Source organism: Marmota monax, unplaced genomic scaffold (assembly GCF_021218885.2).
Source record: "Marmota monax isolate L192 unplaced genomic scaffold, Marmota_monax_Labrador192_F-V1.1 WCK01_AAM20220418_F8-fsc00034, whole genome shotgun sequence".
Lineage (NCBI taxonomy): Eukaryota > Metazoa > Chordata > Mammalia > Rodentia > Sciuridae > Marmota > Marmota monax.
Window position 1 is genome coordinate 3,228,260 of NW_026693934.1, and position 25,769 is coordinate 3,254,028.

At 30.8% G+C, this 25,769-nt stretch overlaps 1 protein-coding gene across 1 annotated transcript in view; it reads left to right on the forward strand.

Moving 5' to 3' along the window:
- The window catches only part of Lrp1b (LDL receptor related protein 1B), a 1,856,415-nt gene that overhangs the window by 1,582,947 nt on the left and 247,699 nt on the right, over nt 1–25,769 (forward strand). The window contains exons 54-59 of the mRNA XM_058585368.1: nt 2,927–3,067; nt 4,388–4,575; nt 10,092–10,275; nt 13,018–13,103; nt 19,604–19,726; nt 22,002–22,183. Of these exons, the coding sequence (XP_058441351.1) occupies nt 2,927–3,067; nt 4,388–4,575; nt 10,092–10,275; nt 13,018–13,103; nt 19,604–19,726; nt 22,002–22,183 (904 nt within the window). The remainder of the gene's footprint in view (nt 1–2,926; nt 3,068–4,387; nt 4,576–10,091; nt 10,276–13,017; nt 13,104–19,603; nt 19,727–22,001; nt 22,184–25,769) is intronic.

Sequence of the window (25,769 nt, forward strand, 5' to 3'; positions counted from 1 at the left end):
ATTACACATATAGAGCACAATTGTTCAAGTCTCTGGTTGTATACAAAGTATTTTCACACTATTCCTTTCTTCACACATGTACTTAATGTAATGATGTCCAACTCATTCCACCGTCTTTCCTACCCCATTCCTCCCCCCTTCACCTTCCTCTCCTTTGCTCTATATTCTTTGTCAAATAAGAATAAGAACACCAGTACATGGGATCAGAGGTGAGAAAATAATATTTTCTTATAATTTTTAACCCACGGGTGCCATATTCCTGAGCTATATCCATAGTCTTAAAGTATTTTTTTTTTTAATTTTAAGACAGGGTCTCCCTAAGTTGCTGAGGGTTTTGCTATTACTAAACTGGCCTTAAAGTTTCAGTCCTCTTGTGTCAGCCTCAGTTTCACTGGAATTAAAAGCATATGCTCATGTTTCCAGCTCAATAAAATAATTCTTGAAGGAAGCACTAAAGAATATGAACAAAGCATGTTTGTTGGAAAAAATCATATTTAGATTATAAAGAGTATTACATCGTGGTTAGTTGCATGGATCTTTTTGCCAGATAGCCTGGATTCCTGAATCTACCACTTATTAGCGTGTGACCTTGAGAAAATGCTTTACTTTACTGTATCTCAGTTTACTCATTTATAATATATGTATATTAATAATGTTTAACTTACAAAGCCAATAAAAAATTTGAGTTAATATGTGTTGAGCGTGTAGAACAGTTCTAGGCACATGGTAAATGCTAGTTGTATATATAAAAACCTGTAAGTTGATGTGATTAAGGAATAGCCATTAATCTTCTGTGTGGCTAAGCTGACATTAAGAAGTTCAATTGGAGCTTGATTGGAAAAAGTATGACATCTTACTTTACATCACTTGTATTCAGTTATTTTACTTCTGAGGCCAGCACACATTTTGAAACAACGGAATAGAAAGTCACAGTCAAATATAGGTTCTAGATCCATCTTTTTCAGCAGATGTAAGAAAATATTGCCAGAGGAGAATCATGAAGGAAAATAAAATAGTTAGCACATTCCTGAAATAGTTCTCCTGGTTAACACTATGGTTGAGGACCAGATAAAAAATGGTAGAATAGAAGGTGTGGATGGTGTCAGAGTTGATACATTTTTGAAGGTGGGGGATAATTGAGAACTTTTTAGCTTGGGTAACTTGGGATGATTTTGCTATTAATAAGCTTTGGAACATGGGAGGTTGAGGTCCAGTTTTTCTGATGCAGGAGCAGAGATATAGTAAAAAAATTATTTTGAATATTTTTAAATATGTAGCATTAATTAGGCAATCATATATAGCTACACAGTTAGTGAAAATATAATTCTAAATAAGAATCAGTAATGTTGATTTGATGGTCATCAGCATAAAGGTGACATTCAAGCTATACATAAAATGAGAAAACCAGACAATGTGGATAATAGATAATAATAAACCATAAACTGTAGCCAGGGCGTCACCTGCATTATGTTAGGGGAGAACACCAGAGGACTTCCTAGAGAAAGAGAAAAGAAGGGAACAGCAAAAGCATATTTGGAAAGAAGGCCAGGAGAGAGGATTATATATATTAAACCAAGAAGGTATTTCCAAGGAAGTATGGTCAACAGCATCAAATGCTGCAGAAAAGCCGTATCAAATTTTGAGACACCTTTGAATTTGACCCTTCCATTTGCTGTATATTCACTTCAAGAAGAATTTCAGATCTAGATGTTAGAGAAGTGAGTTGTTGCTTGACTAAAGATGAACTGGGGGAGAATCCGTGGAGGCAACATTGGGTAGTACAGGAAAAAAGAGAATGTGTACTAAGGAGTATATAGAGAAACTTTCATTGTTATTGGACTGGGTAAGACTTGTATATATTTGTCAACTAAGGAGAAGAAACTAGTGAAGAGGGATGAGAGGGAAGAAATATTATGGAAGCTACAGATATTTTTAATTATGCCTTCCCAAGATTATAAGCTTTGCAAATAGATACTCATTACCGAACTATTTTTCAGTGGAAATTTATTCTTTTTTGTCATATTTTCCCAGATTTATCAGAAAGTTTTAAGAGAAGTGACTAGTTTTAATAAAAGTGACAGAGGGAAATATCCATTCTAAAATTTAATATTAAAAACAGAATTGGGGTGGGGGTTGTGGTACAGTTGGCAGAGCTCTTGTCTAGCAGGTTGAGGTACTGGGTTCGATCCTTAGCACCACATAACAAATAAAATAAAGGCATTGTGTCCATCTACAACTATGAAAAAAAAAATTAAAGAAAAAACAGAATAGGCCTTACTTAATAACAGGCGTAGATACAAATGATAACAGGTGATGAGCTCATTTGTAAATTGAACAAAACTTTTTAAGTGACTTTAAGAATTAATATATAGGGTAATTATAATAGTTATTTTTTCTTTTTTCTCTAAGAATCAAGTTTTTTTTTTCCATTTAAACAGTTTCTTTACATTTTGCTTCTTCACAAAAATAAACATTACAGTTTTCTGAGAACTAGTGCTGTAGCACAGAATCAGTCCTTTTATATTTTCTGGCACCATAGCTAACCTAACCAAGTTTGGTTTTGAAGAAAATTTCAAATGATTTCGTTTTTGTTTTCCATTCTAAGACAAATCCCTAGGATATAGACAATAGGTGAAGGAAGATGGTGTAAACATGTGTGTTACATTCATGTTAGCTCATCTACTAATCAGAGAACCTTTCTCCCAACTTTATTTTCTGGACCTTAACTTACTTCCAAACCACAAGGTATCTCTTACAACTGTGACCATTACAACAGAAATAAATGAAAAATATTTCCCATAGAAGGCATGGGTAAACTTGTGATTAATTAAGTATGCTGTGCGTTTGAGGGAATAAAATTTTCATTACTATTTATTGTTAAAATATTTTTCACAATTATTCAGACTGCTTATTTCTTGTTCTCTAGGATACCGAGAGTGTAGTACTGAAGAATTTCGTTGTGCTGATGGGCGATGTCTTTTAAACACTCAGTGGCAATGTGATGGGGACTTTGACTGCCCTGACCATTCTGATGAAGCACCTTTAAATCCAAAGTGTAGAAGTGCAGGTACAAAAATATATAATGCTATGTTTATTCCAAAGGTTATTCTTAATGGCAGAACTATGACTGATTATCTATCTAGTATAGTATTCAATGAAAGAAAATTTAAATTATTAAGCATGTGATATCTCTAGTGATACCATATAGGATCCTAGTAACCAACTACATTCTGAGGCTGTTTTAAAATTTAAATATATGCTCAAACTATGAAGACTTGAGGCAATGATTCTCATGGATACATACCCTATCCCCTTGCCCTCCAAAATGAATATTTAAAAAGAGTTTATATGAATGTAGTTTTCCTACATGGACCTATTTTGAAAATTCAAATATATAAGTGTTCTGGATTTAATGAAGTTATCATATTTTTCAACAGTACTTATAAACTTGCACATTATGAGTCAATTAAAAAATTTGAGGGCTGGGGTTGTGGCTCAGTGGTAGGTCACTCGCCTAGCACATGTGAGGCCCTGGGTTCAATCCTCAGCACCACATAAAAATAACTAAATAAATAAATAAATGTATACAAAAATTTGAAAATTCAAATCATTAAAAATATTTACTGAGAAGTAGTTTATTATTCACACCTAGACAAAATGAAATAAGTTGCATGTCATTTGCACAGAAATGTAAACATATTAGCCACTCTTCCCTATTACTATTCTAAAGATGAATATATAGCCATATATTTTAGAATAAGCTTTAATTAATAAACAATTTTTTTCATGAAGTTTATATGTTAATAGACTTCTTTATACATTTATGATAAGAGAAATAATGCCCAAGTCATCTGGTTATGAGTAACTGCAAAATTTGAGCTCCTTTCCATCGCTTTATTTGGAACAACTATCATTCACCATCAATGTCCTTTTTTATGCCCTGACTTAAAATGTCAATGTTATATATTCTGGAAGAAAAAGTATTTAGAAATGTCTACCTATTCTATATTCTTAATTTTTAGAGACATAATTTCTCAGAGATCTATAGCTTGAGGGAAATGTCAAACTATCATTATGCTTTTGAACTCATTCTTCACAATTCAAATGAGACAGATAGTCCATTAGTTTTATCATAGGTGCTTATTTTGATTGCTAATTTTCATAGTAAAGCAACATTTTCAGTATGTGTGAAACATCAGCATACAGTTTGCCCTTGGTTTTCCACATTTTATGTATAAAATATTTCACTGACTATAGAGTATTTTAAGTGTAAATATATTTATTATAATTTGACAGATAAGTTATTATATTTGTGAATATTTTCACCAACTATAGTATAAAAAAGGCATGCCCTTTATGTTCCATTTGTTTTATTTTCTTTTTCCAGAACAGTCATGCAACAGTTCATTTTTTATGTGCAAAAATGGCAGGTGCATTCCCAGCGGAGGTCTTTGTGACAATAAGGATGACTGTGGCGATGGTTCAGATGAGAGAAACTGCCATATAAATGAATGTTTGAGTAAGAAAGTCAGTGGATGTTCTCAGGATTGTCAGGACCTGCCTGTAAGTTACAAGGTAGGTAATCATCAAAAATAGCAACTTATGTGATACTTTAGATTTGAGATAAAGAAAACTAGTCTAATATAATTGTAAACCTTAAAAGCCATTATAATATTACTAGGTAAAACTATTTACAAAATGAGTGTTTATAAAAGAAAACATCATAATAGTGTGGTGTAAAAGTTGTGAGAATATAGTTAAAAAGACAAAAGAATAAAAAATAGTTTTCAATATATTCAGAACATAAAGAAAGAAAAGACAAGGGAAGACTCTGCTCAGGGAAGATACAATGATACTAGCTGTATAATTTTATATGCAACTCTTAACTTCTTATTTCTGCCCTTCTTTTACCCCTGTATATCTTTGAAGGGTAATGGTCTAATCATTTATTTAATGTAATACCAGAGCACCACATTTTTTATTATTATAAGCAAGAAGCAAAAACTAGAAAACATGAGCTATTATTTTTGAGTGCAGGTACACTAAAAAAAAAATAAAGAAAAGAAAAAACAAATCATGCCTAATAGCATAATTGCTTTCTGTCTGTACCATTTCCCTAAAGAGGGTGATTCACTGGCAAAATTGAGAGGAAGAAATAGCTTCTAAAAACAACTTTTTTTCAGGATGTTGAACTAGTGTATTAAACTAACCACAATATTGAAATATAAATTTGTGGGTTAGGTTAAAATTAATTATGTAGATATAGAGAAGAACTCATTAAGAGAAATCCATTCATAGACTTGGGTATAACTCAGCTAGGTACCTGCTTAGCATGTGCAAGGCCCAGGATTTACTCCCCAGTACCACTTTTTTTTAAGTGAGTTATTTGAAAATTTTTTCTTTCTTTTTTAACTAAGTAGAATTTCTATATAAATTAGTGATAGCACAGAACTTATATAAAATGCGAAACAGTGTACTTCTTATGTAGATATTTACTTGAGTTTGATTCTGTTTTACTGAGTTCTGTACCCTTCAGAACTCACATAGGATACTGTGTACATTTATGAACATGATATTTTGTCAAAAGGGTCTGGAGCACAGGTCTTTGGAAGAAGTATGGCTAAAGCAAAAATGACTTGCTAGCTGTATTTAAATATATGAAGTTCCAGAACAGAAAGCATACCAAGTCTGAGTTGTTTCAGATATTAGAATTAGGGGTTTGAAGTTAGATTATGTTCAACATAAAGAAGAATTTTCTAAAATTAGAACTTTTTACATTGGAATGAGCTGTTGTACATGCATCATCTCTAGAAGTATTTATGCAGTGGTTAAATGAACTTCTTAAAACAATGCTAGAGATAAAGAATGAGTGTGAGACCAAACTGCTTTCCCTGCCAGTCCTAATATTCTATGACAAGCCAGTTCTATATAATGGCAAATTTAGCTGAACAACCAATTTGCTATTTTAGGTCTCAGACCTTCTGGTATTATGATTAACTTAACCGCTTCAATAAAGATTGTACTAAATATCCGAATGGGATCCTAATTAGAATAAGTTATACTCCATGTTTGTATAATATTTCAAAATACACTTTACTACCATGTATACCTAAAAAGAACAAATAAACTAAGAAAAAAGGTTTACACCATATAAACGTCTAAACTACAAGCTACAATAATCCTTCCCTTTTGCTGGCAGTACATTCATTGCAAGAAAATATATATATATATATATGTTTTTACTTAAACAATATCTGTATTTATTTATTTTTTTTATGTGGTGCGGAGGATCAAACCTAGTGCCTCACGCATGCTAGGCAAGCATTCTATCTCTGAGCCACAACTCCAGCCCAAGAAACCTATAATTAAGTTTTTAGACACAGTATTTTATTAAGAAGTAGTTGAATTTACAGGACTAAAACATGCATGCACTCATTCACAAATACTATTATTGGAAGAAGGAAACAAACCAAATGAGCCAGGACAGTTCTTAATAGAGTAGGCATCAGATAATTAATTTTGGCAGTAAATAATATATTAAAATCCAAGGGGGCAGGAAAAATTACTTACATAGATATGTTTCATGATTGTTATAGAATTACTATAGATAACTAGTTACAATTTTAAGTCAACAGGGTTATGAAGAATTCAGTAGTTCTATTGCATAAATGTCCATTCTATATGACAAATTTCAAAGTATAGCTCTAGTTTTTTTGTGTATGAATTTATTGTCTGTCATAGCAATCATGGTAGTAAAACATCAAATTTATAGAATATAAAATGGATACTTTGTGACATGACATTAAAAATTAGATTTTTACTTAAAATTCAAACTTATAGATACTTAGTGCATAGAAATACCATATTTGGAAAACTATTTTTGGTAGAAGAAAATATCATCCAGAAAAGCATATTAAGTCATATTTTTTAATCACTTGAAAGATTCCTTACAAAGAAATGAGTGTTTATTGTATCAGCATATACTTTCTCTTCTCGAAAGGGTTCATACAATCAAGTGCCAATTCTAGCTGAAATTGACAAAACTGTTTAATCATTCCAAAATGTGTGTATATGAAACCTGAAGAAATGCTGTAAATAATATTCTTAAGTATGTGCATGCATATCAAAACTAATGAATTTTAAAAAAAACGTCATATTGGAAGAAGCAAGACTAATGCAAAAATTTACAATGGATAACAGAACCATAAATAAAAGTTTTAAACAAAGGATCAAACCTAATATAACATATTTGTGGGTATGTGCATGTGTGTGTGTGTGTATGGCAATTTTTCAATAGAAAATTGAATAAAAAGTCTACATACAACAAAATCCGTATAGCTTTGGGGGAAAAAATATCAACTAATGGGTTTCTCTTTTTCAGGGAATAGGAAAAACTATTCTGTAACCTATTTCTCTTTGCAATATCAGCAGAACATGACAAGAGGTCATACTCTCAATTCTGCAGTAAAATGAAAATTGTCGTCAAAAGCAAAACTTAGATCTTGGGACTGTGAAAATTTGAGTATTTGCTATAAAACAAACAATACGTCTACCTACTTAAGAGGGACTAAAGTATTTAGCTAAAGTATGGATCTTAGTTTGATGGGAAAATAAATATAAGTGTATATAAATATTTACTCATATAAATATAAGTGTACTTTTGGTAGGGAAAAAGATTCAATGTATACATCAGAAATAAAATAATTCATATTTGCAAATATCACTTAAAAAGTAGCACATGATTTTTTCTAAAAGCAATAGGAAAAGTTTGAATAGCTATTTTTTTCTAGTTGCTGTATTTTTCTATAAAAATAACATAAATCTGAAAAATATGAAATAATTCTGGGTGGTAAGAAAAACTAAGAAGACATTGAGTCTAAATATTATTTCATAACAATTGTGAAGGTAAAATATTTTACACTACTATTTTTCTATTAAATATAGACAAATCTCATATCTTTTTAACTTTGAAAATGGAAATGATTATTATTCTAGTTGAATTTCTTATAGACAGATGCCTTTTGATAATTTGGGAGGAAAAATGTTTTTAAGATAAGGTAAATGGCTTGGGGATATAATTATCATTTTTAAATGCCTCTCCTTCAAAAACAAGAATTTATAATTTACTATAAACCTAAACTTGTTTGTATAGAATTGTATATTGTAATAACTTTAAACAATTTTACTTTCAATAAATTTATTTCCTGTAAATTTGTTTTATTGAAGCCATCTATTTGGTGTAGTACTTCTATGGATATAGGCATTCAAAGCAATTTTCAACCCTTATTGAAATTAAGATGTGTTTTCTTTTTATAATGTTGAGAGGAATTCAACTCATTCTATGGTATTTATTTCACTTGTCCTTATTGCCCCTTAATCCAACACTGTTCTGTGTCTATCCGACTTCTGGCTTCCTGGCCACATGATCATATGATGTAATTTCCAGGATTTTCCAGTAATCACTGGAAAGATTTCTCATTTAAAAAAAATATATATTTGTTCTTATTAATGTATACAATTTGCCAATTTAACTGTTTTCAAGTGTACAGCTCAGTGGCTTTAAGCATTTTATTTTATTTGGCCATAGAATAAGCACGAGTTCCTTGTGGCTCCCTAGTACATGTTGCCAGCATGGGTCTTCTCAAAGAGAATAAAATTGCCACCAATTTAGATTCAATGGGGCGAGGTAGGGAAAATACTGTGGCTTTTACCTTTTCTTTGCTGGCTTTGCCAGTGGGTTCTAGAAATTTAAATAATCCATTGTAATTGATGAGTGTTATTAGATTATTGCAGATGTAAATTGTTAAAGTGGAAGTGCTGAGAGCTTAAAGGGCTTCAACCTTATAAAAGTTCTCAGGAGAAAGATATTGTTTTTCTTTGGGACACATTCAGATAAAGTTGATGTGATCTTTTTGCTTCCCTCAATATAATGAACATTTTTCTTATATAAAAACTTGTATCCCTTAATTAATCAGTAGTTGATTATTTAATAATGTGGACATATATCACTCTAATATCTTTCCCAGTGGATTCATCTCTTTTACTCTGAAACAAATGCTCCAGTGTATGAAATGTTTACTATGAACACCTCTTGTATACAAGTCACTTTAAGAGTTAAGAGTTTCTTCTTAACTCACTGTCCTTCTCAGTACTCACAAATTCCTTTATTCAAAGGTCATGGAATAGTCTTGGCAGATTAATGGTAATGATTATTTGGCCAACTATAGGCTCCTTTTCTATAATACTAATAATTTTTAGATTCTAAGAAGAGTGAACAATCACAGTGACTTATCAGTCTTAGGAATCAAGAAAATTATATGGCATGATGTTTGTACTCAAAAAGTTGACATACCAGTTGGTAAATTTCATGTGTCCTCCTCAGAGGGACATATGGAACATTAGAAAAGCCAAATGAAAATTTGATGATACAAATTTATTTAATTACTGGGAGAAAAAATTCTTCTATGTTAGCATTGCTATTTCTTGGGGCAAATTCAGCATTCTTTGGTATAGAATCAGATTCAGTTAATAAATACTAGTTGAGACATACTGTGTGTTAAAATTGTGAGTCCCAGCTCTCTTACTGGCTTCACCTAGGCACCTTCGTGTTTCCATCTTCATCAGTTAACTAAAGATGAGAACATCTGCATTACAGATTTCTGTCTGTGATTAAACAACATATGACAATGTTAGTAAACCTTCAAAGATCTACATAAGGATTCATTCTTATGATTGTTAATGTCTTCTAATAACATGGTATTATGCAATAGAAAAGGCCAAAAGAACATGAAGGTGTTGTGAGTTTTGTTTTCCCTTTCTCTAGACATAAGGCTTTAGCACTGTCAATTAACTTTTGCAATTTTGCCAGTCCCAGAAGACCAAATGAAGATATTTGGAAAAGTGTATTTTTCAAATTTTAACTTCCAATATTATATGTAATTTTTGTTAAAGGTTAATTGCTACAAGACATAAGGATTTGTCATTACCTAATGTTAAGTGCTTTTCTTGCTAGAATCATGCTAAAGGTATATCCAATAGTGAAAGACAGTGACAATGATATGAATTGATAATGCTCATTTTTCTTTCCCCAGTGCAAATGTTGGCCTGGATTCCAACTGAAGGATGATGGTAAAACATGTGTGGACATTGATGAATGCTCTTCAGGGTTTCCCTGTAGCCAGCAATGCATCAATACTTACGGGACCTACAAATGCCTCTGTACAGACGGGTATGAAATACAACCTGATAACCCAAATGGCTGCAAATCACTCTCAGGTATCGAATTGAACTTGTCTACTGAACCAACCTCAGTTACCTATATGGATCTCAAATTTTATGTTCATTTTTATTGAATTTACTACTCCTTGCTGTTTCTGAGATATCGAAAATCTTGCCTACTTCCCTCAGTATGGGACTGTGTCATTATGATTTTGTATGCTGTACATATGCTGCTGTGTTTATAATATCACTGCATTTTCATTTTGCAAATTATTAAGTGTTTGCTATATTTTGAGAGTACTCACCAAGAAAAACAAGTATGTTACTATTATATCCTGTTGAAACACATATTCTTGAGTGCAAGTTTGTCCAAGATCATAAAAGAGCATATTATGATATTATTGTAATATTTTTATTTCTCCATTGTACCACATATATTCCTACATACTTGCCAAGGAGAATAACAGATTACTGATGATGATGATGATAATAATCATCATCATCATCACCATCATCATCAACAATACTAATAGCAAGTCAGGTATATAATACTATTTGAATCCTTCCAATGATTCAACAAATATTATTAAAGCTCTGATTATTCCAATTAGTATGTATGACTATTAAATTAGAGATTTAATAAAGCACGGCACAAAACTTTAAAATTATTGTAAACTATTATGGGAAAAATTATAATGATACACAACAATATATGTGAATGACTATTAAAGTGGGTAAAAAACAATGGTGTTCAAGGGTATATCAGGCTCCCTTAAAATGAAACATATTACTGGTTTCTCACATAGATATATGTTGGTGACATTAGATATTTTGTTATTAACAAAGTAGATAACAAGAATAAAAATTTTTAAATAAGCATTTAAAAACAGCTTAAAACTTTGTACATTACAGAGAAAAAAATCAACTAAATTTAATTTTTCATTTCATTATCACATTCTTTGAATAGTCTTTACTGAATCAATTAGATATCATTTGGAGCCCATCGTTTTATATGCCAACCTTCTTGCTTCTGGCAGCTCACTGTGGGCTACATGATGCGTTTAGTGACATGCTGCAAGAAAAAGAGATAAAATGTTAAAAGCAGCCAATGTTTCTCTTCAATAAACTTTTCATAGAGGATTGTGTAGAAAAGACAAATGCTAATGATTGCATATCCATTCGAATATCATGTAACCATGAAATACTTGTTTCACATTAGTAATAATAATTAGAACCTAATAATGACTTTGAATATGAAAAATCTGTTCTTGAAGTTCTTGAAGTAAAGACAGTTCAAATTTTTAAACCAATTATATTTGAATTTTAAAAAAATAGTTTCCTAAGTATTAATGTAGAAATTAACTGATTAATTTTATATTTATATGTCTGAAACTGTGTATGTGTTTATATGTATGTACACACACATGCACAAACATGCTTTTTTTGTGGGGGTGCTGATGTTAAAATCCATGGTCTTAGGCATGCTAGGCAAGCACTCTACCACTGAGTTATAGCCTCAGACAAATTTGAAATAATATTGACTGGAATGGCAAGACATCTTCTAATTAAGAGCCAACTTTGAGTTGAAAAGTATAAATCTGAATTTGGCCTCAACATATAAAGATTGGGATAACTGATTAAGAGTGCTGTCATAGATAATGAAAGAGTGTCCAATGTGAGTGTTAGAGCATACACTGAAACCTTAATAGCAGGGTCTAATAATACCTTATTTTAATACCTTACTCTTACATATTAACTATGGAACAAAACAGCAAAGGAAGGAATGAAAAATTTCAAAACAACCATAACATTATATGATTTATAATAAAGTGCACATTAAAACATATAAAGTGACTACTTTTTGAAATGTTTTCCCATTTTTTCTGTGAACATTAAATTTGCATATTTTGGCAAATAAGTATATGAACATGTTTACAAAGACATACAAGACAAATAGTTTACTGAGTTTTCCCAGGATTATAATAATTGAAAATATGATCAAATTGACTTTATTTAAATATGTATTCAAATACATATAGTGTGCAGCACTTTTTGAAATTCTTTTCTTTAATAATGCATTTGACTTGCAAATAAATTCTGAAGAGGACACCAAAATAAGGTACAGAGGATCTTTCTATATATTGAGCAAGATCAAACTTTATCATGCTCTTTCCTAGATTCTAAAATAAATGAAATAGTAGAACACAATGGACATCTCATTTGAAGGAATTACAGATTAATAAAAGATTAAAAAATAAGACCCATGAGAAAAGGTAAAATTAATAAACAAAAAATAGAGCCTGGAGTTCAGAAATCACTTAAGACAAGTCCTCAGGCACATGAAAAAAGTGTGTCTGTGCATTGAATCCATTTGACCTCTACCCAGGTAATTCTAAAATTTAACTGGTTGATTATCAAGGAGAAATTTTCTGATATGAGAGTTTAGCTGAACCATAGAATTTTGAGATAGGTGTAGATTAGCCTTTTTTTGAAATATACATTATAAAATCAGAATGTAACAGCAGATATTTTCTACCAATGCCAGATCAGATATTTGGATATCCAAGAACATTGAGGGTAAGAGAAGAATGCACTCAGAATTATGTAGATTTCTGTACTCCCATGGTGTTTGCTGTCTTTTCTTTTACTATTGACCACATTGCTGAGGATAAACTGTTAAAACATTAATCTACCAGAACAACAGTGTGTTTGAATTTACATTGCTGCTAAACTACTGAAACTAAACAGAAGAGATCATAAATATTAAATGTCTAACAGGCTCTTTGCTTTGGAATTTAGATGAGGAACCTTTTCTAATTCTTGCTGATCATCATGAAATAAGGAAAATTAGCACTGATGGCTCCAACTACACACTTTTAAAACAGGTATGATTCCTTAACATTTATTATGTGTCCTCCAAGCATGCATTCAAACTGCAGAAATACAGGACAGTTAGAATTTATGTAACAAATATTTATGGATGCATACACATATAAGCATGTATATAATATTACATAAATGCTCTTTTTTTTTGGTGATGAGCAGGTAATGCTTTCAACCTGCCTTATCATATGGCACTGAAGAAGGTAAAGATAATAAGGCATAATTAACTCAAGAAAAATATTATCTCAGGAATAGCTTAATTACAGAAAACATAACAATCTCTTTTAAAGTGTTTTGTGAATTACCCAAATTGTTTTTCCCACCTTGAGATATAAAGTAACCTTTTCCTGATTTCCATGTTCCTGTTCATAAAACCAGGAAATACAATAGGATAGAAGATACCTAGCCTTTAAAAATTGGAATTATCAAGAGAGTAAAAGTGAGAGTATAAGAGTCATGACTGCAAGGTCTCAAGAAAAGGTGTTTTCAGTCTCATCTTTTCCTCTCTCAGTACCACCCACTTCAAGAGAAGCTGGGCTGATGTGTTTTCGTGTTTGACTCCTGTTCTCTGAGTTTATTTTTATATGTGATTTGAGATGGAAAAATTATGACTTGCACTTTGTAATAGTATATAGATCTGTGAATTATTCACCACAAATGTTTTTTTTTTTCTCCAGGTATGCAATGAAAATAGACCAAATTCAAATTAAAAATAGAGTGAAACTACATGTACTAGGGAAGTTACATACACTTAGAGCATATTTTTAGTTATTAAGAGAAACCTCTTTCCTTGGAATCAGTATCTTGTATCTGTTTGTCTATAAATGACTTTGCTCCAACTGTACAATACATCAACATTAAGGACACTTCTTATATTTGTGATATGTTTATGAGAGTGTTAGATATAAATAAAGAGACCATTTATATGGTGACTTTTTGGAAACAAAGAAGACTTACAGTCATCCTAAGTATCTCAGAAGGAGATTGGTTTCAGGATTCCCAGCAAAATCCAAAATGCATAAATGATCAAGTTCCTTATATAAAATTGTATAGCATCTCCATATAATGTGCACACGTCCACCCACATATTTAAATTCATCTGTATTTTACTTATAATATCTGACATAATATAAATGCTTTAGAAATAGTGGCAGTTTTAGAGAATAATCACAAGGAAAAAAATCTGTACATGTTCAGTACAGATGTAATTTTTCCCGTGATATTTAATGGTGGTTAGTTGAATTGATGGATACAGAGCCCAAAGACATAGGGAGGGATGACTGCCCTTAATAAAAGTTAGTTTTACTACTGTCTGCTGGATTTCTTCACTGTAGCTTCAGAAATTTCTTCATTTCGCTTTAGCAGTAAGAGTAACTTTAAGTGCACATATTTATTAGCCAGTGTGAGATTGGCTAATCCTGGCAAAGTCACATTTTTCCAGACTTCTTCTAGATAACAGATTGAATTTCAATTAAAGAAAGAAAGAGAGAGAGAGAGAGAGAGAGAGAGAGAGAGGAGGAGGAAAAGGAAGAACAACAGTGTGTGCAAGAAAGATATCAGGGATAAGAAAGTGGAGAGGGAAATGGGAAGTATTGAGAACTGAAACAGAAAAAAACGGTGTTATATGCAAATATGTCTAACTAATGCACTAAAAATATACTTTAAATATTTTACATGAAAATCCAGATTTTCTGGCTGTTTATGAAGAGTAGAAAAGTATATGGTGCTAGCCTCACATTCTTGAATGATCACATACCAAACAGTGTAGCTGTTACCATTTTGATTTAGAATTCCTACTCTCCAGTCCACTGGAGTCTTCAGATAATCCATGTCTTTGCAGCATGTGTACTTGCCCTGTTTTTTGAATGTCTGTGGATTTAGGCTCTTAGAGTTTGGAGTGTAACACTAATTTCCACTATGTCACACTGACCCTCTCTTCAAAAATGGATCTGTGAAAAACTGTACAAAAATTAAAACATTTTCAGGAATTAATGAAAACCAAACAGAAAGCTATCTAAAGTATAATAATTAGACAGCTGTCTTTTGGGAAGTTGATAATGTAAGAGTAATCATTTGGGAGGAAGTTTTAAGAATAAACATAAAATGAAAAATTTCTTTGCTTCCCACTCTGTTTCCTACATGATCTAGTTTAATTCTTTTTTTCTGTACAGTGTATTTTTAAACTTATATTAAAACTGCAAAACATTGAAAATTATCTCATTTGTGTCTATGTCTTCTCAGTCCCTCTATCCATTATAAACTTAAAAATGAGATATGCCAGCCATTCATTTTCTGGTGTGGTCTCTGGAAAAGGGATATGTTTCTTTTCTCTTAACTAGTATTTTTGGCATTTCACTCTTCATACTATGCATTTTTAGTTTAATAGGAAGTGATTGTCTACTGAGAATACCTTATTTTTAAGCTCAGATAAACCACAAGATTAACTAATATAACAACGATATTGATTGTGTTCATGAGAACAGTTTCTGGATAAGTTCTTTGTTTCATTCTCCAACCCTGATGAGGCTCAGGACATTTTCATTGGTATCCCTTTTGTGGTCATTCATGGCAAGTGTGTTGTCTGAGATTGTTCCTAGTGAAACAAAATGATTTTTTTTTTCCTTCTATGCTTCATTTAAGTCTGTTTCTCATAATGGACCTACTTTACTACACTCTTTAATATAGCTCTTTTTTCCCCTGGTGCTATCATTTTAGACTACTGCAAATTATTAGTACATAAGTAGGGGAATTTTAGATAGTTTTCTTAGTGTTTAAGTTTATGAAAATGAATAGGGAAAGAAGAAGGTAAGGTAGTTCATTAAGACCCTGAACACCTATGTTTTGGGGAAACATTTATTAGTGTTAATCCTGGAGTAAGGAAACAGATACTCCAAAACTTGATATGAGAGAAGCCTCACATCAAGTTTTACCTGTGGGCTGCTTGGAATATTTTATTTCTGCGAAGGAACAAATTTTTAACCACAATCTTATCATAGCACTTTAAAATTTTTAAGGAGTTTTAAGCAGTAAAATCATTTTTCCCCTTTAGAGACTTTATTCACATATGTGGAATGAATTAGAAGACAGAGGGAAGTGATTAATTATCTCTTCACATTTTCTCTCAACCCAAATAAATGAAAAGGCCTTGGTTGTTTGGAACTTTTATGTATAGCTGATTAAAAAATGATTTATCCTAATATGTTAAATTTTGTTCTGTTATCATAAGTAATAGTCTCATAAAATTTTATTTAATAAATTTATAACAAGTATTAAAATTCTTTTTTTTAAAGTTGTGTATTCTAAAATACAGGTGTGGTGCTAGGCCACCTATAGTTTAAATTCATACGCCGTGCTAAGAAAATGTATTTTAATAACATAGATTTTAGGAATGAAAATTAATCAAGTAACTTTCCAATATGTTATACAATGCAATTCTAGCAGTGCTTTTATCCGAGTAAATTGTATAGAGAAACAAAACACAATTTCCTAAATTAATCATCTTGAACCAAAGGGTGCAAATCTTCAACTACAGAAATGAAAGAAGCAAATAGGATTTTGATGAAACCAATTTTCAGCTCTGAAACCATTGGGATGACTCTAGTTTTCAGGCATTATTTTGACCATACCCCTGGCTGTTTTAATGTTCCTTGCATATGATTCTACAAAGAGAGAATTGCAGAGTTTTTTGTGGGGATTAAGAGTAAAGCCATTGAAAAAGGCCCAGCTTGTCCAAATAGATATGTCAGAATTCACAGACTCAGCTCCTCAGCATTTACAGCTTTAATTTCTTATACTTGACTTGCTAAATTTGAATTGGATTTTTATTATCTAAATTGATTATTGCTAAGAAAGAAATTCTGCCATGATTGGGGATTGTATGTAAATCCTTGCTAAACTTAGCGAGAAGTTTCTCCACCTTTTTCCTATAAAGCTCTCTAATTTAGTCCATTGCCAAACCAACACAGAAGCCTAACCCATTTACATTATTTCCTCCAGAGAGAAAAAGCATTTGAACAGAGAGGATATTGTAAAAGACTATTGAGGTGATTTTTAAAATCTCTCTATGGAACTTGCTAGAATACACTTAATTTATATTTTAGAAATTTGATTTTTTTCATAGCCACTTTCCTAGATGTATATAGTTAAGTGCATTTAGTTAATAGTATGTGACTGGATACTTAAGGAATCTATTGAAACTGTGACTAAACATTATTTTTCATTTTTCACCATTTATAATCATTATTCTTGATTAGGAATATTGTCCCTAAGAAATGTGCTTGCATTTATTCATTTGAGCTTACTGAGGAATTTATCCTGAGTCATGTTTTCTACCTGTATCTCCTATTTATGACCAACATCATGCAATTACATGGGGTTAGGATATTTCAGATTAGATTTATAATGTGGAACTGAAGAAAAAGTTCGTCCATAGTAAGCCAAATAAAAGTGTAAGATTTGAATTTGTGATGTTAGCACCATTATTTCTAGAATTCAGCTTTGCTGCAAGATGAAAGGAGAAACAAATATCTGTATGGAGTCTGAATAGTAGCCATTTATCCTTGGCCTGAATTTTATAAAGGACTATGTAGATCTATGGCACTGTTGCTTTTGTTATCAGATTCTGAATTTTGAGACTAGATTTGGGAACTGAACTCAAACCCGGGAATTCCCATCTTCCTACACTTTCCCACAGCTCCCATAACAAACAAGAGCAAACAAAAAATCTGTTTCCCTGAAGGTACTGATCCTAACCCATAAGACTACAACTGTTTTACAATTTGAGGTGTAAGAACATTTCTAGGGTGAATGTTGATATAAGCAAGCTCTACATAGTTATAAATACATGACAAAGGTCTCTTGGGGTTTTACCAAATAGTATAACATTAACTATTTAATAATATGTAAAAATTTACATACTAATAAACTATTCTAACCTTAAAATGAGTTCACACAATTTAAATTGTGACCCAAATTTTGTTAGTTCATAAAGTAGCAAATATGCGAGTACTAAAAGAGATCAGATTTAAACTCTGAAATCATTTAAACAACTCACTACAAACAAAATACCCAGATTCTGATGTACTATCCCCAATTCTAAGTAAATAGCAGAACAGCCAACCAAAACTCTGTAACTTCTAGAAACCCAACAGCTGAATTTGTGTTCTGTTTCATTGCCTACTAAAAAATGCATAACTGTGGGTCTGAAGGGAGGCATTTTCTCACATTTCCACCAGTAGAATAAAAAGATGTTGAATATCTATTTCTTCCTTGGTCAAATACTCACCTAAGGTCATAACTTTTAAATTCTAATATGACACTCTACTGCCTGAGGAGCCATTTGAAGCATGAAAAAAGGAAGCTCATTGATGTTTTGGGAACAAGAGCTATTGCAGAAAGTAAAATTCTTAAACCTTCCTTCCTCACTCATCACATGGTTATCCAGAAATCAACATCATTCTTTAAGGATTTTCTACTGTCCAAATTTAGATGAATGCTCTTTTTTTGTTTACTCCATAGAACAGACAATATTAAAGGCATCAAATTTATTGTCAACATTAAGAAATGCCTTCTTAAATTATTTTTCCCACCTTCCTGGCTATCTAAACTCCTATAAACATTCCAAAAATGTTGTATTCTATATGGAAAATATTTTTTTTTATTTTTATAATAACATTCAAAAATTTATTCCCTAAAAAACAGCATGGTACTGGTACCAAAACAGGCGGGTGGACCAATGGTACAGAATAGAGGACACAGAAACCAATCCACAAAACTACAACTACCTTATATTTGATAAAGGGGCTAAAAGCATGCAATGGAGGAAGGATAGCATCTTCAACAAATGGTGCTGGGAAAACTGGAAATCCATATGCAACAAAATGAAACTGAATCCCTTTCTCTCACCATGCACAAAAGTTAATTCAAAATGGATCAAGGAGCTTGATATCAAATCAGAGACACGCCGTCTGATAGAAGAAAAAGTTGGCTACGATCTACAGTCGGTGGGGTCGGGCTCCAAATTCCTCAATAGGACACCCATAGCACAAAAGTTAATAACTAGAATCAACAAATGGGACTTACTCAAACTAAAAAGTTTTTTCTCAGCAAAAGATACAATAAGAGAGGTAAATAGGGAGCCTACATCCTGGGAACAAATCTTTACTCCTCACACTTCAGATAGAGCCCTAATATCCAGAGTATACAAAGAACTCAAAAAATTAGACAATAAGAGAACAAACAACCCAATCAACAAATGGGCCAAGGACCTGAACAGACACTTCTCAGAGGAAAATATTTTTAAATAAATTATACAGCTTTTAAAGTTCATAGTATGGTGAAATTATAAACATATGCTGACTGCTCTTAATAATAATAGTCACTAATGTTATTTATTTTAATAACTTGAGAATCAATGGGAGATAATGATTCTCATGAACTCCTAAATATTTACAAATACTTTTTTATGACTTGTTATTAGAAATATTTTTTCTTTTGTTTTTAGGGATTAAACAATGTTATTGCTATAGACTTTGATTATAGAGAAGAATTCATCTATTGGATTGATTCTAGCAGACCTAATGGAAGCCGCATAAATAGAATGTGTTTAAATGGAAGTGACGTTAAGGTAATTAAATATTACAGTAATAAGAGTGCTGAATATTTTATTGCTATGATTGATTATAATAGGGATATGTTATTTGATGTAAATGATGTGACTTTTAGTTTGTCTTACCCTCATTTCAATTTTACTGTGTAATTTAATAATTGCTTTAAATATGAAATAAGAGCATTTTATCCTTATGTTTTATTATAATGCAATTATTTACAATACCATAAAAATCAAATTAAGAAAATGAAATTTAGAAACCAGTCCACATCCCTAGAAAATGTGATGGATGTCTTTAGCTTGAATGATTTATGCTTAAGATTCACACATGTTGATTTAATACAAGGGGAAGTTGATACTACCATTTTAATTAAAAAATAAATATCAGAGTATTGATTGAAGTTGTAGCATTATTAAAATTAACCTACTATAGATGGAAAAACTGCATGCATTTGATATGTGTAAAATCATGAATGTTCTGATTTGATAGCATCAAGATTAAATAAATATAATTTTCTTATTATGAGCTATTTGATATGATTTTTCTGTTTTATATCTTTTCTAAGTTTTAAAATCAATTATAAGTACTATATATTTGCAACAAAATATACTATAAATAAGTTTTAAATTTAAGTAGATGAGACTTCAATTATTTTAACTTTTTTTGTAGTCATTCATAATATCACCAAATGTTTAAAAACAATCAATATTAAAATATTTATGAAATCTTAAAGTGTTTATATACAGAGGAATATTTCAACTTAATCAGGATAACTATTTAATAATGGTTCATAAAATGAAATATCAGTATATGATAGTGATAACAGATTGATTCTAGCAGATCCAGTGGATAGATCAATCAAATTAGCAGATTTTTTAATTTTATAATTTAATTTTGACAATTGTATTAAAATTTTATGAATGTTACATTAAAGTTGACCATTTATTTCTACAAGAAATTAAAAGTTTTTATTACATTTTTTAGTTTTTGAAGATACTTCAATATATTTAAAGTGTGTTGTATCTACTGCCATGCTAATAATACTCTATTATTTTAATCATAACAAATTAATAAATCCATATTTTTGTCCCATGAGATTACTAATTCACTGATGTTCAGTTAAATAGAAGCCATGTCAATTTTCCAAATGTGCAGTCTGGTAAGGAAAAAAGGCATAAATATGCCTTGCAATCAACACAGAAGATTGATATCATTAATTGTTGCAAATATTCACATTGCCACTTTGCAAAGTTATTATTGATGGCATTAGGGAAATTAATGAGTATAAAATTTAGCATTTTCTTGTCTTTAATTACACAAGCATTGGTTTCTCTGCAGCTCCAAGATTCACTTATTTCTCACATAGTTTGAAAGAACTAAGAACTTCGAAACACCTGTCATTGGGTGAAAATTTCACTAGAAATTTTATATAACACCAGATTTTTTTAACTCAGTTTTTATTTTTTTCAATATTCCTTTTTATTGATTAAAACAAATAATGACAGCAGAATGCATTACAATTTTTATTAAACATATACAGCACAATCTTTCATATCTCTGGTTGTATCTAAAGTATGTTGACACCAATTTGTGTCTACATACATGTGCTTTGGATAATGATGTCTATCACATTCCACCATCATTGCTAATAACCTGCCCCCCTCCTTTCCCTCCCACCCCTCTGTCCTATCACACCAGATTTTTAAACAAAAAGCCTATATCCTTAATATATTTGATGTTGTCATGGGTTATAATTGATAAGAGCAGTTGTATAAACATTTTTATTTCCCTTTTATCTAGGATCAAATATTTTGTGCACATTGTCATCTCTTGCTGTAGTTATTTTTAAGAGGGCAAGAGCAATTGGAAGAGTGGTGAATACTACTGATAATAGCACAGAACCTGTTAAAAATCAATAATATCAACAATTTCTCCTATATGTTTGTGATAGATTTTTTTCCTATTTTAAGAGAATGAGTACATAAGCTCCAATGAAAATGTGAAAACCAATTGTACACCTGTCAATACATTTTTATTTCCATTTAATTTTTTTTATGAAGACTGCTTCTAATTTCAGAGGGAGATTAGATATTAAGTAATTATAAAATACTTACTTGTATTATAAAAATACATGTAAGTATTTGTATTGTGGTCAATTGTTTTCTTCTTATCTAAATTACATTTCTCATGTTTTAAATAGATTTCTGTATCTCAGTAAAAATAATGAAGCGATTACTCAGTTTTCATTCTAGGCATTTATGCTATTAAGTTTTTAAATTCTTATTTTATTAGGTAGTGCACAATACAGCTGTCCCCAATGCACTTGCTGTTGACTGGATTGGAAAAAACCTCTACTGGTCTGACACAGAAAAAAGGATGATTGAAGTATCCAAACTCAATGGCTTATACCCTACTATACTCGTTAGCAAAAGGCTGAAGTTTCCCAGGGACCTGTCTTTAGATCCTCGAGCTGGGTTTGTAACTTTTTTTTTTTCTAACTTATCAATACATTTGCTGTGGAAAAGAATAAAACATACATATTTCATTAATTTTAGTTAATTTAAATCTTGAAAAAAGACAAGTGAAAAACAAACTTTTGAATCAAATGTTGCTGTGTTGGTGGTGTTCACAAATATGAACAATGTAATTCCTGCACTGCTTTATAGCAGGAGATATAAGCAGTATTCATGGGTAATAAATGACAAAATGAATCATCAAATGCATTCAAGAGGAAAAGAAAGTGAGAATAATGGGAAAGGTACATGTGGAGCTGTGTATCATTTGCATTTTAGTGTGAGGATGATGAAAAGTCATTGCAAAGTTCAAGGACAGCAACCTGGAAATTTCAGATGAGGGATGAATGCACATTAAAGTGTCAAAGCTGTCTGGTGTATGATTTCTAGAGTTCTATAGATTATGACCATTATCTGTCACATTCAATTATGTTGTGTTTGTAGGAAGAGAATATATACCTTTTCATATTTTATACTATAATTTAGAGTGATTACATACTCCAAGATGATCTTTGTAGAAGTTCTACCTACCCAATGCATTTGTTAAAATAACCAATTTATAGAAAGTTTGACATTTTAAAATAGGATATATTTATAGTAGCAAGTATTATGAAAACACTAGTGTTTGTAATGTTTTACTGTCTAAATTAATTTCACAAACTATGTTAGATCTAATAATTGCCATTTGTCATGCTGTTTGTAGCAGTTAGATTTTGCTTCCTGTTGTTATATGGTCTCTCTGTTTTTTTGGTTCCTCAAGTTTATAATTGGCAATAGAACCTTTTATAGGTTAATTTAAAACATCAATTTGGGTAAAAGCAATACCCGTTAAAAGAAGAATTATGCTGTGAATGCAGTCGAATATCCAAGGTAATGGGCACATTTTCACTTTATATATGTGTATATATATATATATATATATATATATATATATATATATATATATATATATATATATATTTTAAATTGTTTTGTTGTCTTTTAAAATATTTTATTTGCCATGCAAAAGAAATTTCAAAAGTGTCTCACTGTATTAAAATAGTATGTCTCTGAAACAGAGACATGAAAATCTGCTTCTATCAATGTTTCAGAAAATAATAGCCAAATGTATTAAATTTGGCTATCATCTGTATCAATTCATAAACATGAATATTTTAATTCTACTACTATTGTTCCACAAACTATTTTGAATGTTCACTTATCTTTTTTTTTCTAAAATCAATATAACTGGCATAGCTTCTCTTTTCATACCATATCAGATGCTTGACTTTCTAATGAAAGAAACATTGCCTGTTACATAATAGTTGTCTTATAGAATTTCCTGTTTATGAAGCAAAAACTGTATCCTAGCTTAGTGAATGCAGCTGAATGTAGTTTTATATTTTATTTCTTCCAGTTTGTGTTGTAAGAAGAGAATACTCCATAAACTGAAAGCAGCCTTAAGTTATCAACTTAAACTCATCCATTAAAGTGTCAATTAAAACAGCAGAAGTACTCAATTATTGTAGATGTTATGAAAGACTCCCTTGATTTTATTTTTGGATAATATTTGGATTAAAATATGCATTTGCCATGTTATAAGCAAAGCATTGCTAAAAATTGGATATTTTTACAAAACAATTAAAGCCATCTTTTTTAATAGCCATAATTTAGTGGCACACTTTTGTTCATGCTGTTTTCCTAGTTCCCCAGAGTGAGGTAAAAGGCAACCTGAATTTTAGCCTCTTATGAGATGATCATGAGGCTGAAAATGTCTCCACTGTAAAAAAAAAAAAAGAAAAAAAATATATATATTACAATCCAGCTTCAAAGTGAGAGCTTAAATTGTAAGATTATTTAATAAAAACATCTCACTATAAGAGTACACTGCGATTTGCATATGGTTTGAATATGCCAATACTATTGACCCCCATTTCCCAGAGAGTTGTTTTCTGTCCTGATATTTGGTATCAGGGATAAGACAAGGATTTACTTAATGATCACTGGAATGTCTAAGGTAATGAAATAAATAAGCTGTTAGGCCATATCTTGGGGTTCCTTTCTATATTTTTTAAATTATATGCCAATTAAAACAATCAATTTGTATATAGTAGTTAGTAAAAACAGTAAGAAGATACAGGTAGACAGATGGATCATCTTCTTGGCTATTACATATCAGCTCATTTGTAATCTGAATTTTTTTTCATAAATTTATTCTAATAATCCTGTTATCCAGTATAATTTATGAAAGATTTTTTTAATTTATAATAATTTTGAGGTAATTAAATAATTTACATTAAATAGTTGTAAAAATCATTATTTATGAAAAATATGTATAGGCATTTTAAAATAGAATGGAGGATATAATATTATAACTATGTTGAACATAATTTTATCTTTTCTAATTATTAAGCTGTCACATTAGGTTATCATAGAAAAGACCAATATGAATTATATTTCAGGATATGCTATACCTTAGAATTTATATTAAAGTGAATGTGTGGTAGACCTAGTTAACAGAACTAGAGTAATAAGAACTAGAGTAATATGGTGCACTTCAGAGCAGAAGATGTTTCTGGCCTAAAGAACAGGCTCTGTAGGAACACACAGAAACAGAAAAGAGCATATTATATCCAATCAATTACAAGGAACTCATAGGATTGGAACATATTCCACAACTATAGAGGTGTGGAATTGGTTCACTTTACAGAGTAAAAAAGAACCAAGAATAAGTCACAACACAAAACAACATAACAGAATGACAACAAATGAAACTTTCAAGACACCTGGCTTGGGCACATTGGTAAATAGAGGAGTAATTTTCCAGAATTTGAGGAATATATTTTAAGTGGCAGATTCCAAAAAGGAAAATGACCATTTTATAAACCTATTGGGATTGAAAGTTTTCAAATAAAGACAATAAAAATGAATATATATATATATATATATATATATATATATATATATTTTTTTAGCATTTAATGAGTTAGGAAATTTTTATCTTTTTTACTGTAGATACACGTACTGTTTATGCAGAATCTCTAGAAAGACATGATTGTTTTTATTACTTTCCTTATAGCGTGTTTAAGAACTTTCAACTGGCTAATTGTCTTAGAATCATTTAATTAAAAAGCTATCGAGCTGCAGGTTCAACTCAGTTTTCAGTCATTGATTGCATATTTTTTCTTACTATATCTCTTTAGAGTTTCCCAATAACAAAATGATCTTGGACCATGAACATGTTTTGCTCCCTAAACAAGAGAGAAAAGAAAGAACCACAAGTCTCTTATTTTTTTTCCCATTTTAACAATAGTAATTTAAAAGTCATAAAAAACCAGAATATAGATGATGTGAGCTTTTAAAAATGGAGAAAACTGCCTAAATTATTATAAGCATGGATTTTTAAAATACATATAGTGTTTGTTTGTTTGTTTATTCATTCATTCATTCATTTATGAATTTATTTTTGTTGCTGTGCTGGGATTGGATATGCTATGCAGAGCTTTACCACTGAGCTGTAGCCTTAGCCTCAGATCTTATTTTAAAAGATGTTTTTCATGAATTACTT